Consider the following 18204-nt stretch of genomic DNA (forward strand, 5'->3'; position numbering starts at 1 on the left):
GGTGTCTAATAAGGCTCGTTTGGCTGTGCATGAGGGGGTGTTTGTTCCAACACTCATGTACGGAAGTGAAAGTTGGGTATGGCAGAAGAAACATGAAAGCAGAATAAATGCAGTTGAGATGAGAGCGTTGAGAAGTATGATAGGAGTTAAACTGAGTGACAGGATAAGAAATAGTGAGATAAGGAAACGTTGTGGTCTGAAAGAAGATGTTGTGACAAAAATTGAGAAATGTATGCTGAGATGGTTTGGACATGTCGAGAGAATGAATGAAGAACGATTGACGAAGAAAGTGTATAAGGCCAGTGTGAATGAAAGTGTTGGAAGTATTAGACCAAGGCGGACGTTTCATATTGTAAGATGTCCCTGATTTGATCAAGATCAAATCAGGGACATCTTGGAAAAAGGCCAGGTCAAGAGCACCCTAAACGGGAGAGCATGTATGATAGGAATAATGAAAGTGGACGAAACGAAACAAGTATGTAAGGATCGTAGCAACTGGAAAGAAGTGGTCTCTGCCTACCCCTTAGCGAAAGAGGCGTGATTTTATGTATGTATGTATGTATCCATAGTACAGGCTATGCCTAGTTTGGGGCAAGATAATCTATGTGATAATAAGACAAACAGTGTGTCAATATTATTATTATTATATATAAAAAACACCATAATCATCAAAACCGTTAAACTGGTTTTTCAGTGTTTTCTCTTTTTTTTTTTATGAAAATAAGGGACAAGACAAGCAGGACCTTCAGCTGATGGTAATTGATACGCCCTGCCCATTACAATGCAGTGCCGCTCAGGATTCTTGAAACCCCCAAAAATTCTGAGCGGCACTACAACTGCGCTCGTCACCTTGAGACAAGATGTTAAGTCTCATTTGCCCAGTAATTTCACTAGCTACGGCGCCCTTCAGACCGAAACACAGTAATGCTTACACATTACTGCTTCACGGCAGAAATAGGCGCCGTTGTGGTGCCTTGTGGCCGTGGCTGCCCAAGGAGCCTCCCACTGGTATTATCTCATTCAAGGCTATTAAAAGCCTGTAAATATATTTAAAAGCACCAGTCCAAATTATATTAAAATTAATGAGTTAAATTAAATCATCACTAATAAATGTGTTACCCAATTAAAGTGAATGCTACAGTAGCCTGGAATATTTAATATTTAAATGGCAGGTTACTGGGGCGGGCGTCAACATAACGCTTAAACTTTTGAAATTGCACGCTGAAAAGGTGTTTTCATTTTAAAAATGCTAAATACTGTGAAGAATGATTTGATGCTTGAATGCTTGAGCTTCCTGACCATTCATTCGATTCAATTATAAATACTTACAAATTATCCGTAAAAAATATTGCCCGCAGAAATGAAATCGATATTTTATGTTCAGTATTTCACTATCGCTTCTGTAGCGTAGGCCTCTCCTAAATCTTTCCTATGACGTCCGCATCCAATGGGATCCACATTTGTTGTTGAAGATGTCTCTCCATCTCTTACGTGGTCTCCCTTTTTCCTCTCGTGGTACCCGCTCTGTTCAGGGCTTCCTTCATCTATCATTGTCCATTCTACAAATATGGGACGCCCTTTACTGCTATTTCTAAGTTTTAATGAAATTGTAGTAAACTATTTTAATAACCAGCTATTAAATTAATTTAAAATCATATATTTAGTTCAAACTAGATTAAGATGTTAAAAATTATTGGAGTAGAAAAATAAAGACAATTTTTATTTATTTATTTTATTTTTATCTTTCTATCAGATTTACTCAATTTCGTACTATTAAAAGCCTTCTTAACCTACACAAATCTTAACTACACGACTCGAACCTGCAACCTCTAGCATTCCGTGTGAGCGCTCTTTCACTGAGCCAACCGTTCGAGTGACGTACCGCTCAAAAATTTTGATATGTCTTGTTCAACTCTCAGGTTGTGGCTTGATCTAATTCATGTGATCAGAATTCTTGGTATTTTCAAGAATCCTGAGTGGCACTACGCACCACGGGTTTAACGTATTGCACCATTGCAAGTTTTTTTTGTAATTATTGCAGCTATAATAAACGTTTAAATTTTAATTTATTAATATCTATATATATATATATATATATAAATGAATTGCTGTTCGTAAGTCTCGCTAAAACTCGAGAACGGCTGGACCGATTTGGCTAATTTTGGTCTTGAATTATTTGTGGAAGTACAGGGAAGGTTTAAAAGGTGAATAAATAGGAAAATGCTCGGAACTAAATAAAAACAACATATTTGTTTTTCCATTGATGCGTACCCCGTCGAATTTATTGACGCAATGGTTTGACAGTTATGCTGTGAAACAATTTCATTACAACAACAGGGTGCATTTTTACGAATCAATTCTTGATGTTATGATATATTATTGACAAATTCATAAAAAAAAAACATTAATTCATTTATTATATACAGAACAACGTCTGTCGGGTCAGCTAGTTTATAATAAATTAATTATAAAAATAAAAATTATAAACATCATAGTAGTGTTATATACTATATTTTATAGGTTTACCTTTAGTTAAACCATTATATGTATTTGTATGTCGTGGTCGCAGTCCGTGCTGCGAAACACGGTGCCCACTGAAAAGCAGTGTCGATTGTCGAGCCTCAGACGGTTCGACGTATACTGAGTGGGCCTCCGATTGGCTACACTAAAGTGACTGCACTGCTCCTCAATGTCATTGTTTTCATATTTCTCTTTATATTCCACTAGGTCTATTAATTATTCTTACACATAATATTGTAATTACTTATTTTGTTAAAGGTTCCTTTTTTAATTATAATAATAAATTCTTTATTGTCATAAAAATCATTACAAATATAAAATAAACAATTAGGATACGCGATGAAACAAAAGGCAAAAGGAAAAGGCTCAGCTTCACTTGACATGGAATCATGAATTTATGTTTCCATGTAGCGCTGTTTTTCAGCCATCCCCTCCCGCCCGAAGGTGTTGAGCGGGAGTGGATGTATTGTGGCTCCCAGATTACCTACTTAAGCTATCTTTTTTTTTTTATGAAATGTAAATTATTACATTTCATAAAAAAAAAGATTAAGAAAGAAAAAGAAATATTCTGATTACCCTTGCAAGTGTATGTAAGTGTGTGTGTGTAAATGTGTGTGTGTTTTTATGTTATAAATTTTGTCCTATATCCTGGATTGTAATTATGTGCTGCTAAAGTTTATTATTATTATCTATTGTCAAATCTTAAATGATATTACGCGATAAAGTCAAACTTTACCTATCTTACATGTTCTCATAAAAGTATAGTTAGAGAATGGATTGAAAGCAGCATCAGTAAGTTTTCCTTTGCTAGTAAAAAGAACGATAGTTCCGTGAACAGAATAACTTTGGAAGATCAAATACCAGTTTAAAACTTAAGGAAAATGTTATGGATCTTTTAAATTACTTTTGGAACGAATCAAGCGTAAGTTGAGATAAAAACTAAATGGAGAGTCAATCGATTTAGACTTTATGACCGCATTAATTCGCTCAGTACTTCGAACTATATTATCTATCATTTAGAAAAGAAAGAAAGTCAAATAAACTTTATTCAATTAGGCTTAAACTAAGCGATTTTGCAAAATATATTTTTAAATTACTGAAGTAACCATATTATATTCGTTAAAAGTTAAGCTCGTGAGAAGAACATACAAGAGACTCAACGGCCATTCTTTTCAATCAAATAGAGATATTTACAATGGCTGTAATATACATAAGAATTTATTATTCTATATCTGTTTATTTAAAAGTAAAAAAAAAATATACTAGAACAATGAACCTAAAACTAAAAACCTTAAAAAATATAATGTAATTACTAAAATATATTATTAAAAGGAATCCCTTTAGGCAAGTTTCCAAAGATACTGATTCTCTGTCCGAAGTCACTACCAGCTCTTTGGTCTTCTGTGATGTTGAAACAAAATTGTTTGTAAGGTACTTAATCCTACATAATATAGAGTCGTGTTTAAATAATCCAAATTATTTCATAAAAAGTAATAAATAACTAACTGTAATATAAGTTATCGTATATTGGATCCATCAACCTTAATAGCTTGAACTCATTGTTAGTGTAAGGATGCTTCGTGAACATGATGGTCGTGATTACTGTCACAATTAGTAATTGCATCCAACTAATAAACTGATTTAATAACTATAACAGGTCGACCTGGCACCACAAGCAGCACCCGTTCACGAGTTGACGCATGGACTAACAATCGTTCCCTTCGCACTTATTTGAGGGAAGGAGACGACCCGGCACATGACGCTGCCGCAAGCAATGCCATTCAGCATACGAACCAAGCAAACAAAAAGAACAAGAGTCTGATTTATAAATAATAGGGGAAAACAGGCAAGAGGCTCACGTGATGAGGTAACCACCCTGATTATTATTAACAGGTGGCAAGAGATGCGATGTCGGTCTTCATAGTGGGAGTATACTTTATTCTCGAAGGTCCCTAAGTCGGATCGAGTTGGGAAAATAACAGCCGGCAATTGATTCCACATAGTGGCTGCCAGTGAATGACAGACGTCAACAGGATGCGTGTGGAATTTTTGCATTTTGACATAATATCCGGTGGTGGAACTTGGCTGGTGGTATGAGCCCGAACAGCTCTGAGCACTCTCCGTGATGAATGCGGTAGAAGATGCAGAGAGAACGCAAATATCAACGCAACACCAAAGAATTAAGCCGATTGGTGATGACTTTATCGTTGATTTGATGGCAATACTTTAAATATAATATAATTTACAGTCAGTTATTGATATTTGATATCATTTTAAATTTTCAGTTTAGGGCATGTAATAGTTTATAAATTTATTTAATTTAAAAAAAAAGTTTATAGTTGGGAGTGAGCTGTGATTAATTAGCTATTAGCTGATTAGAAATATAATTAGTTTTGATATCGATATGTTATATATTCTAACATATACGGCGCCTTTTTCTGCCAGAGGTTTTGGCTTTTTCAAGAATTCTGAGTGGCGGTGCATAGTAATAGGCAGGGAGTATCAATTACCATCAGCTAAGGGACGTGTTCTTTTAATTTCTTTATGCGCTTTATTATAACCTTTTATTGATATACAGTAACGTTGAGTTTTCGGTTTCTTTTTTTCATAATAGAATGGGTATTTACTAATAAAATAAAATAATATGAATATGTAAAAAAATTACAGGCTAATAAGTTTGTCTGCTTGAAGTAAGAACTCTAGATGGGCATGGTAGAGTAGCACAAAAAGCTACTATAAAGATCTTTACAAGATCTTACAGAAAGCTGTTTATATGTCTGTGGTTTAATAATTAAGTATTTTAACTATATTTTGTCGATAGTCTCGCCTCGGATATTTTGACACTGTGTTTAAATGTAAAAATCATTCAGTTCTCTTCTGATCCGATATTCATTTGTTTTATTTTTATTTTTCTTTTAAATACCTGTGTCGAGTACCAAAACTCTAGCCAATTAATTAGTGATTAAATTTTTATTATATTCAACATTTGTTCTTGTTCAGAAAACAATATTTTTCCAACTATTACTTATTATACAACTTATTTTGAAGATACTTAAGTAGCTTTTAGACACCTTAAATGCAAATTTCTGTCACCGTTATTTTTATGGAATGACGTGTTCTCCTATAATTAGATGTAAGTTAATATGTACAGCTGTTGGAGATCCATACAAATAAATAAATAAATAAAACGCAAAACCACCTATTTAATAAAAAAGTAAACTTTACATTTTTCTGTTTATCTTTACGATGATTATTGTTATATATAGTTTTTTAATAAAAATCCATTTTAGTTTATACCAAAATATGCTTCACGATAAGCATAACTGTTTAATAGCATTATAATAAAGCTGTCTTTCTCTATTTGTTACAGAATCCATATGCGACTACAAAATAAGAATCACCAGGAATGCAACAAGGCAAAGAAATGACAAACCTTAAAGCAAAATGGCTGATACAATATGTTGGGAAATATGGCTGAAGTTATCAATTATATCCATCACTATATCAATGACAGTAACAGACTTCACAACCGAATGCCAACGACCATGTGACTGCCGATGGCAATCCGGTAATAAAGCAGCCATTTGTTCAAACTCCAGCCTTAAAGTAGTACCAGCCAATTTGAGTAGTGATATACAAATCTTAGATCTCTCAAATAACAACCTTAAAGAACTCCATCAAGAAGCTTTCAAAAGAGTCGGTTTGAGCAATTTAAAGAAACTTTTCTTAAAAGATTGTAACCTAGAAGTAGTGCACAAAGCGGCATTCACCACATTAGCAATTATGATTGAAATTGATCTTTCGAAGAATCGAATACGTTATCTTCATCCCGATACATTCAAAGGCACAGAGAAACTCCGACTTATAAACTTAAGCAATAACTTCATCGATAAGTTGGAGGACGGACAATTTAGAAACTTAAAGTTCCTCCAGAAAGTTGAGGTGAGCAATAATAGGATTGCTCGTATTGGAACTAAGGCATTTGTCAACTTACCACAGTTGAAGATACTTAGAATTGATGGAAACAACTTAAGCCATATGAAACCAGAAACTTTGATGACATTAAGGAATTTATCAGGCTTAGACCTCCACAATAATCCTTGGCGTTGCGATTGTAATTTACAAACATTTAGGGATTGGGTGATAAGTCATAATTTATACACTCCGCCAACGTCATGTGCCGAGCCAGCATCAGTTCGATCAAAACTTTGGAATGAATTAGACTCTACTAACTTCGCCTGTAGGCCTACAATATTAGAGCCTCTCCCAGATTCAACGTTTATGAGTTATGATGAAAACGTGACTATGGTTTGCAAAGTTGTCGGCAATCCGACTCCTGAAGTCACATGGAAGTTTAACGGCAAAACTATTGAGCTAAGATCTTTTGGAGAAATACGATATGTTGTAACTGAAAATACCTTAGATCTTATACGATGGGTGAATTTAACTATACTCAACGCAAGATATAGTGATAAAGGTAATTACACGTGTGTTGCTGAAAACCCTGGCGGTACAGATGAAAAGACATTATCTTTGATACTATCTAAATATAGTGGCGCAGGTACTATTGCTGGATTGGACATTGATTCATTTGCAATTGTCATTGGATTTTTGGTAGCTGTATTAATTATCTTTGGTGTAATTCTATCTGTTTATCATTTTTCGATTCAAAATAATGAATTAAAAAGACTGATTAAAACCGAAACACGGTCGTCCAACGGTGAAGCACTTATTGAAGGATCCGTCACTTCTGAGCCAGAGAAAATAGTTAAAAATGAAACGGCAACAATGAAGATGTCCAAAAAATACGATAGTACATCCCAGACAACAGAAATGTTGGAACTCAATAAGAATCTTCTTGAAAATGAAACTATATTGGGTTAGTATCATATTATTTTTATTTTATCTAAACTAAACTACTTAAAAACTATAAAATTCGTTCGTAAATGCATTTTAAGGTGATAAATATATACTAGAAATCACAGATGAAAAAGATCTTCTAAGATAACAAGCAAAAATAAACAGGGATTAAAATGTACAGGAAAATTCCGTTCCCTAATTTTAGTTCCTTAACAGCAAATAAAGAGCAAATTCTTCATAGCTGAGATAATATCAGTTAATAGCTAATGCAATTTTGTCTCCTTTCATCAAACATTTTCTTGGGTAAATTTTTCCCCGTTATTTTATAGCAGCTAAATGACACCGCGTAGAGTTTTGAGTAAACTAGTTTAATCATAATCTTTTCTTCAGAAAATGCTCTAAGAAATGTATATTTTTTTAAACTTTGATCTTGCAATTTTTCTGGTCTTATTTATAATATTTAAATTCAAATATAATTTGAAAAACAAAAATTTATGAATGATGCGGAGCTCAAAAACCACGACCTCTGGCGTTCCGTGCCAGTGCTCTCCCAACTGAGCTAACCGTTCGAGTGACGTATCGTCATACGATCTTGTATGCTTTGTCCAACTCTCAGGTTGTGGCTTCATTGTTTAGATTTACAAGAGCGACATCTCAAGTCAATTTCCTAATATGCAAATATTGGGGTTGAGCAGGTTATCAACTGTAAAATAGATCCTGTAGATGAAGCCGCAACCTGAGAGTTGTTTATGACGATATGTCACTCGAACGGTTAGCTCAGTTGGGAGAGCACTGGCACAGAACGCCAGAGGTCGTGGGGTTTTAGCCCCGCATCGTTGATAAAATTTTGTTTTTTAAATTTTATTTGGGTATTAATCCTAAAAGTGAGGGTTATCACTTTAAAAACATAACAAATATTTAAATTGATATTACTTAACAAGCTGTTGCCCGTGACAGTTTTTGTTTGGTGGCTGTAGGGCAGCAGTATTTTTACAAGCATAGGCCTGCGTTATCTAGCGTGACCAATATAGCCGTTAATATATATATGTTGTCCCGAGCTCGTTGCGTTTTACCAGAACATATTACATGCACGGATAAACAGACAAAAATTCAATAAAATTGTGGATTAAAAATAAAGGCACTGTACAGGTTTTACTTTGTTATGATTTTATATACATTATATACTACCACAGTCACCGACATAGCCCAAATCATTGTGAAACTGAATTGGCAGAAGGCAGGGCAAATACGACGGACAGATATCCGGTTGGACAGAAAAGTCCTCGAGTGGCGACCACGTACCGGAAGACACAATGTTGGTAGGCCTCCCACAAGATAGAACGACGATCTGGCCAAGACCGCAAGACTGATCGTCGTGGAAATCTTTGGGGGAGGCCTTTGTCCAGCAGTAGAGATGCTGATGATGATATACATACTTCATATCAAAAGTGATTTACAAACGGTTTTCCATTTAAGTTTCCCATTTTAGAACTTACATTGTAAATAACATAGCCTTAATTAACACGCCGTTAGGTCAACTATTCCCCTGAATGCTTGACTCCTTACGACGGCGTCATGTGGCGGGTCGTCTCCTTTCCTCAAATATGTGCTAAGGGTACGTTGGTTAGTCCATGCGTCAACTCGTGAAAGGGTGCCTGTTGTAGTGATAACTTGTTTATAGTTAATAAAATATCGTATTTGTTGGATGCGATTAATTAAAATTCTGACACACGAAAACAATGAATTCAAACTCTAAAAGTTGATGCATCTAATAAACAATAATTTATATTCATACAATTTATTCTTTATTACTTTATCTATAAAATATTTGATATTTTAACTTTAAACACGATTCATATATTGGACTTTATATTAATTTACTCTATTTGATTTAATAAGAGGGCCCGTTAAGTTTCTTGTATGTTCTTCCCCCGAGCTCTACTTTTCCAAACATAATATTATGGTAGATTCAGTAATTTAAAAGAAATATTTATAGTGACCATTCAAAAAGGCTTAGTTTAAGCCTAACTGAATAAATATTATTTGACTTTGACTTCGACTATAATATCAGTTCGTAATAATCTTAAGGTGGCACTTCACATGGCTATTTGTATGTATTTGTGTATTTGTTATATTTGGCAAGTATTTGCCATGTGTGGACAGTTTATTTGCCAAACAGGCAAATAAGGCCAATACCAAATACGCGTTACCGTGCGCTTGTCCGTTTTTCAAGGCACATCAAAGGGGTCAATTAGGCATATAAGCAAATAAACCGTCCCACACAATGGCCATATTTAGAAGCGCACGCGCCGTGAACTTGTCCGGACCTGCTTTTGTGTCTGTGTTGTGACTGAGAGAGTGTCTGTGTGTTTGTTATTTGACTGCCATGTGTCTGGATGGTTGTATTTACATGTTTGCCTGAACGTCATATATTTTGCCAAATACAACAATAGCGAACACAAATAGCCAAGTGAAGTGCTACCATTAAATAGTTACTGTCGTTTGTAAATATGTTATGGTCATATTATGTTGTTGTATACGAACATACTACAGAACATATAATATTATGACTGTTGTTACAAAAACAATACCTCCAAATAAGGAAACTTTTTGATTGCCTTAAGTTAGCACAGTATTACACGCGTAAAGATCATTTCATTTCTAATTTTGGAGAAAGAAAATTCGTAAAAGTTTGCGCTTTTTCATTGAGTTCCCTGTCGAATATCGTTAAATTCGTTACTGTCCCTAAATTTAGTAAAAAAGACATTTTCAAATTATGTTTTTAATTAACTTTAAAATTTTAATATCACAGTTAAAATCGTTAAAATTAATAAAGTTTATCATAGTAATTACTGATTTGGATTGATGTAAATTTTGAATAAATCGTCAATGGACTAAATATTTGGTTATTCATTATATTTAAAAAAATGTTTGATAGAGCCAGGCTCTTTACGAAAATAATTACGGTTGAAACCTTATAATATAATGGTATTAGTAAAGCAAGCTAGAAGAAAAATACTACGAAGCCATTTTTTATGCAAAAGGAGGACAAACGAGCATACGGGTCACCTGGTGTTAAGTGATCAGAAGAATCAAAGGAACGTTACCCGCCTTTGAGGAAGGTGTACGGTACGACCTTTTTTTGAAGGTCGAATGTCGTATCGTCCCGGAAACTTCGCACAAGGAAGCTCATTCCACAGCTTTGTAGTACGTAGAAGAAAGCTCCTTGAAAACCGCACTGTGGAGGAACGCTTCCCATCCAGATTCCTATAATTAGGCTCGGATTGACTAAGAAGTTTGTTATATTAAAGTATTATTATATATTTATCTTGATTTTATATTCCATGTTTCAGTTTCCCAAGATAGTTATATCATTATGAAATTATTAACGTGATCTTACGCTTATGCTATGTTTAAAAATAATATTTTTGTAAAATAATGCTCAGTTGATTACGAATAGTGATAAAAATATAATATTCTACTATATTACAATATAACAGACACCAAAGCATTTTTCATGAATTTACATTTAATGATTATAAACTTATTTAGTTACCCTGCCTACTGAGTTAAAGGTCTCGGGTTCGACTCCCGGTAGGTGCAATCATTTATATGATAAATATAAATGTTTGTTTCCAAGACATGGATGATAACATGTATATTTAAGGAAGTATATTGTATTAAATATATCGTTGTCTTGCACCCATAGTACAGTCTATACCTAGTTTGAGGCAAGATAATTTATATAAAGAATGTGAATTATTATTATTATTACTTAACATAATATTACAATGAAGAGGACAGAACACAAAATATCCCTCATAGAATGTCCATTAAAAAAATCTCAAACAACTTCAACTCAAACGATCTTTTTTCCGTTCTTTTTCAAAGTTTGCTAAAAGATAATTAAATTGTGCCAAAATTTGTTCGCCCCAACTATTCCAAATATTTTTGTGTTGTTGTGCTTTAGTCCATAAAATTTAATGAGTCCACGAGCCTTTGTAAAAGCCAGCTAAAGAACTGCGACGTTTCCAATTTGCGGACAACCAAATAATCACAGACAAAGTAAAACACCCGCAATGAAAACAAATTAATTGCTTTGATAACTCAATGTTTTATTTGTATTTGCTTAACAGATAGCGGATATTAAAGAACTTACGTAAACAATTAATAATGAAATAAATATTTTTTGTAATATTACTGTAGTTGTTCGATAACTTTTGCCAAAGTGCGTCCGTGGTCTTTGACTGTGTTGCCCCGGTCCGATATTATACCGCTATGTATCTTCATAAGATACATAATAGCTTTAAGGGTTAATGTATACACTTCTATAATAACGTCCCAGCCACTGTTCAGGCATTATCTATAAATAAATTTAAATGTTTTATAAAAAAAATGGCTCTGTCGTAAATCCTATTACTCCACAACTGAATATCTAAATGATCGGACAGCCTGGGGCTAGATTGTGATTACTTTATAGCGATAGAAATGACTGTACAATATTGTATATTTTTATTGAAAAGAGCGCAAAAAAAGAATGCTGGGAGAGTTTCTTGCGCCGCTTCTCCTCTCTCAGAGGGCCATTTGTTTCCTAAGCGGTAGTAGTATCTAGTAGTTATAAGAAATGACATCAAAAAGAATTCTTAATGAATCAATTTTGAGAAAATAAATGCCTTTTTATGCCTTTATCAATATGTTTCGGTTTTCGCATTCATAAGTCAATGTCAAGGAAAAAAAAAACTTTACTCAATTAACCAAATAGAATAGCTGGGCTAGAAAGGATGAGAATATCAAGACAGAGACGGAAGGAAGAGAGTGAGAAAAGGAAGTGTCTAGTAGAGGCTTGTGTAAAAGACTGAGATGTTGATGAAGCTAAATACAACAATTAGTTTAGGATATTAAACTGTGGACATTATTTAGTACAATCAGAAAAAAATATATTTTTTTTAATTACCCAGAATATGAAACAACTATTGTTGTCAAATTCAAAGCCATATAACTTTATTAAAATAGTCAACCATCAGTACAAATATCTCTTTTAAATTACTGAATTTACCATATGTTCGTAAAAAGTTAAGTCCGTGAGAAGAACATACAAGAAACTCAACGGCCACTGTTTTCAATCAAATAGAGTATTTTACAATGGCTGTAATATACATAACGTGTAAGTTTGTAAAGTGCTGCAACCAATATATTTCTACTTGATATACTTAACACAATCTAATAACTACAATAGTTTATATTAAAAAAAATTAAATTATTATTCATTGTCCAACCAAATCACAGATTTTCAAAAAATTCGCCTGCTGGTCACCAAGTAAATGCCGACTTGGTGAATGGTTTCCTTAAATATATCAAGTGTACTCGAAATTTAATTAAAAACTCTACTCTTGAGATATCTCCTCAAAAAGTAGTCGGGCGGAGACTAGTCTGACTTCCTGGAGGACATTCCATGTCTCGCCTTTTCCGTATCACTTTTCCAGAGAAAATATTCCATAATCTAAGGGTCTAGTCAATCAAAAACAGACAAAGATTGCTTTATTTATTTAGATAAATATTGACACTTTTTCCCTTAAACTTAACTCTAGATAACTTATTAAACGGCACGTACCGTATCATAGTCAAACTCAAATAAACCTTATTCAATTAGGCTTAAATTAAGCGCTTTTGAATCATTTTGAATCTAAATTTTGAATCAAATATTTCAATAACTATTTCCTTTAATTTTGAACGAATTTCGATATATGTAACTATGGTCGGAAAATGTTGAGCTCATGAAAAGAACATACAAGAAACTCAACGGTGACTCTTTTCAATCTAATAGAGTATATTTACAATCTCTGTAATAAACATAACAAATTAGTTTCTAAGGTGCTGCATCCAATATATGAATCGTGTTTAAATAATATAAATTGTTTCATAAAAAGTAATAAAGAATTAACTGTATCCAAAAAATACAATGACTTATTAACTTTAACAGGTCGACCTGGCACCACAAGCAGCACCCGTTCATTCCTTCTTCATGAATTGAATTCAAGTCACAATTTTTCTTGATAATGCTTGCAATAACTCCTTGAAAGTATTTTAAGGAATAGACCCATGCGAAAACGACGCTACAAGAAAGATATTTAATTGAGCATGAGCAAGCCTGCAACTATTAATCTATGTTATCAGCTATTCCTTGACTAACTCAATTCAAAAACAAGAAAGAATGTGAATTTTATTCTGTACTTGCATTATCACACATGGACAAACCAAGTCACCAAATGGTATCTTTTTTTGAAGAGGAGGAAAATACATTTACGTATTCAAGACCCCGAAACTCTCTTATGTCTGGCTCGTGTGTAAATACCCCCTACCGACTAAAAACCTCCTCTGTGCTGATAGCCCTAATGGTTTTTACAGCGAAGCAGGGGTCCTTGGAGGCCGAAAATGTAGCTCACAGGCGCGGGGTGTCTCGGAGGACTCGAAATACGCACACATATAAGAAGTGCACGCTGCACTTGCATTTGCATGTACACACGTACATAATGCAAACATAGTAAATTATCAATAAGAATGTGTACCTACATCTGTTTGTAATTATGTGTGAATGAATGTGTATGAGTGTGTGACTGACTCCATTAAAAACTTGGTGATTAGGATCCCAAAGCACCACCTCTTGCGCAGTAAACATAAAATTTGTCATGAAACATCCTGTTTTTATTCTGAACTTTCTTTTTTCTGGTACTATTTTTATTTGGTTCAAAATCCCTAAACATATTTAAAATTTCTCGTCACCAAAAATTATTGTAAAAATGATTATAGAAAATTATTAAAAATATGTAAATATGTACTGGCAATAGGCCAGTAAGCTTAAAACATGAGTGCTTTTTAGCCATTAACAATCATGGCAATCAAGAACATAACCCAATTATGCACAACCACAATACTCGGTTGATGTCCGCTGGTAAGTTCGAGGTTCCTAGAATCAATAACTACAACGGAGATAGAACTTTGAAAAAACGCCTACCTTATCTATTAGACAGCTTACCTGAGAACATCCAACTAGAAACCAGTAAAAGAAAATTTAAAACTAAACTTAAGAAATATTGATTGTCAACACTGCCTTAAAATTAAAATTAGATTTTTTATTATATTTTTATCAATATTTGTTAATTACACTAATATAAAATCAATGTTCTAATAAGCATTAATGTATAACAAGAGACTTGATCCTGCAGACAAACGGTCCAAACAGTTTTGCGGGACTATGTTAGCTTTTAAGATTCTTTCTGTAAATGATTAACAGTATAAATAAATAAATAATATCCCGTAGGATGTCTAATGAGACATTACAACCACTTATAAAATGTTGGGTCTGCAAAAATTGCTGACATGATATGGGTAATGCTGTTGCGCTCTCAGCTTGGAGTTCAATTTTACCTTGAAGAATACTTCAATTAATTAATGATACACTTGATTTAATTATGTCTTCAGTTCACGAATGAACAAGGAAACTACTTTGTAGACCTTTCTTCAGACTTAAGATGTTTTATTTTAGGAATTTACAACAAAGTATATAAGAACATGGTGCAATGCAGCAGATATTAATATTAAAGGTCGTATAAGATTGTTGTAATGCAATAACTGTGTAGTATGTGTTGGGTTAGACTGATTAATAGAATTCCGATTGCAGTAATACCAACGTGCTATGGTCTGAAAGAAGACGTTGTGACAAGGACTGAGAAAGGAATGCTGAAATGGTTTGGACACGTGGAGCGAATGAGTGAAGTAAGAATGACGCATCAAATATATTACTGTGTATTCTATTTTTGTTATTTGCTTGAGTTCTCGTGACAGGTTTCATCATGCTCGCTAAAATGTTACTGCTTGTGGCGGTGTCGTGGGACAGGTCGTTCCCTTCCCTAAAATATGGTCGAGGAAGGCGATGGCTGGCCCATTGTGGTGGCAGGATGCTCCTGTAACCAGAGACTCTGGTTCAGATTCTTAAAAGTTATTATATTTTCTTTACAATCCCTTAAAAAATGCTAACAAAATACCTTTATTTATTTACAGTGTGTGTAGATGATGCAACTACTGTACTCAACAGAAGTTCTGTTATGTTTTAATTTATATTTACTTTTTGACTTACTTGTCGGTACTGACGATTTGACGTTTGAGTATTTTTGTTGCATCACTTTACATATATTGCAATCGAAATGATGTGTAAAACATACACGTTGATTTTAAAGAGTGGCAATGAGTTTCTTGCCACTTCTTCTCAGTAGCTCAACCCTTTACGGAGTGGCGGTAAATTCAAGTAGCAATTAGGAAAATATTTTTTCTAACATTCATAAGTGCCATTTCCGTGACCTACATGAATAAAGTTATTTGATTTTATGGGTGTATTGTAGTTCGCGGGATACCTCGTAGGACATCCTCGTAGTTCCCAAGCGCCCAGATCTGGTGATCATGTATAAAAAGAGTAATGAATATAAAGGAAGTGAGAGAAATGAGTGAGGTTTGTAAGGATAGAAGCCATTGCCGTTTAGTTGTCGCCTTCTAACTCGAGTGTAACCATATATATCTAAATAACATATATTTAGAGATTCACACGCATGTAATTGTTACCCGTACGTAAAAACTTAATAAAAATATAGTAACACTTACTTACACGAGTTAAAACATTGTTAAATTTGGAAAATCGTTTAATATTATTTCATTGTTTCTGAGAGGTCTTTATATCACATAAGAATAGTATATTTAAAACAAGAATAGTATTATTACAAAAAGTCAAAGCATGTCGTATCATTGCTGGTGGTTTTGATCACCCCCGTATAAACAGTAAGACCATTGTTCTTCCGTTTATTGTTGACATAAAATATATAATACAAGAAAGCTGGAAAAACAATCAAGTGAAAATAATTTTCGAGTATTTTTAAAGTTAACATAAATATTAATTGGTAATAATTCAAATATTTTTATTCAAAATAGGATTCAAAATCACTTATTGAATGTCAAAAACTACCACCCATTCAAAATAGACTGCCTCAGTCCTGAGAAGAACGGGCGGAAGAAACTCAGAGGGCTTTTTTTATATAAATATGTATTACAATGTATATTACATTACATACAATAAACAGTTATAAATAAAGATCCCGAGGGTGTCCCCTACATCCCAGTCTTGGTATCATTAGGAAAATCATTTATGTTATAATAAACTTTCCCACACAAACATTTTTTAACCATTCTTATAAATTTGCTTACACATTTGTCTTGCACATTTTCTGGGATCATATTGTAAAAGCATATACATCGCCCAATAAGACTTACTAACTTGACTTATTCGAGTAGTAGAAATAACAAGTTTATGTTTGTTCCTCGTGTTAACATTATGATTGTCAAAGTTTCTAGCAAATTCCTTAAAGTTCTTAACACATAGAACATTATCAAGAACATATTGAGATGCAACAGTCAAAATGTTTATTTCATTGAATGTTTTATAAATAGCGCGAATAGTCCTCTTCTGCAGCAGAAAGATGGTATAAATATCGGCTTCACTGCCCCATACTAATATACCATTCAACATAATTGCAACAGAAATGACATAAGCCAATAGTTCGTGTCCCCTCACTAAATCTATCTATATATATAAAAATGAACTGCTGTTCGTTAGTCTCGCTAAAACTCGAGAACGGCTGGACCGATTTGGCTAATTTTGGTCTTGAATTATTTGTGGAAGTCCAGAGAAGGTTTAAAAGGTGCATAAATATGATAATCCTCGGAATTAAGTAAATAAAAATAAAAAATTTGTAGTTACTTTGATGTGTCCCCCGTCGTTCAGAAATCCAATTGAAAGAATAGTTTAAAATGAATAACTAATTAGAATCTTTGTATCTAAATTCCTCAGGAGGTAAAAAACAAACTTAATTTTAGCTACCTATAGTTGATAGATTAACTTCAGTTGTTAACTATGATGGCAAAACAACTTTGCTGGGTCAGCTTGTTGAATATAAAAATTTAAATGAAAATCAAACCGAATTGTTACAACGTCAGCTGTAGCTCATATATTTGAATATTTTATCCTAACATCGTTTATTGTACCTTTTTTTTAATGTTGCTCTTTTTATTGATATCGCTCACAATTCCGATAAATCTGATACTAGGTTTTCCCCGCGACTGCCTGCGCGTGCATTACTTACTTTGGGCAGCATTCTTTATTTTTTAATATACTAATTCATTCATACACTCACGCCTCGTTCCCGTCGCCGTCGCTGTCAAGCAGAGACAATAGAATGCCATTTGCTTCTATCCTTACAAACCTCACGCGCTTCCTCTACATTCATTACTCTTTTCATACATGCTCGCAGGTTACGGGTGCATATAATTAATTTGCAATTAATACACTACAAACTGCTGTGATTAATACATTTTTATAAGCTACCATCTTATAGATAGAATAGAACTTACATCTCCCCTTTTCACCCCATACAGGTCAAAATTTTGAAAACACAAGAACAAATATTTATTTATTTCTTATCATGTGCTTAAATACAAAGTTTCATGGTGTTATCTTTGACAATGACGAACTTTCATACAAACACCACCTATTTCAACCCCGCCAAGCCTTTTATTCGCGATATAAGGTAGCCTATATCCTTTCCCAAGCTCGGTTAAAATCGGTGCAGTGGCTTAGGCGTGAAAGCGTAACAAACAAACATACATTCGCATTTATAATATCAGTAGGGATGTTCTGTAACATATTCGTAAATTATGTAAATTAAAATCTCTTTCTCATTCTGAATGTATTAAAAAATATAGCGCTTAACGATTTATTTATAC

At 33.7% G+C, this 18204-nt stretch overlaps 1 protein-coding gene across 1 annotated transcript in view; it reads left to right on the plus strand.

Moving 5' to 3' along the window:
- The window catches only part of LOC126978103 (leucine-rich repeat-containing protein 4-like), a 148649-nt gene that overhangs the window by 124688 nt on the left and 5757 nt on the right, over positions 1 to 18204 (plus strand). Inside the window, exon 2 of the mRNA XM_050826823.1 lies at positions 5891 to 7399. Coding sequence (XP_050682780.1) covers positions 5965 to 7399 — 1435 coding nt within the window. The 5' untranslated portion in view covers positions 5891 to 5964. The remainder of the gene's footprint in view (positions 1 to 5890; positions 7400 to 18204) is intronic.

The sequence above is a fragment of the Leptidea sinapis genome, chromosome 47, assembly GCF_905404315.1.
Source record: "Leptidea sinapis chromosome 47, ilLepSina1.1, whole genome shotgun sequence".
NCBI classification, from domain to species: Eukaryota; Metazoa; Arthropoda; class Insecta; order Lepidoptera; family Pieridae; genus Leptidea; species Leptidea sinapis.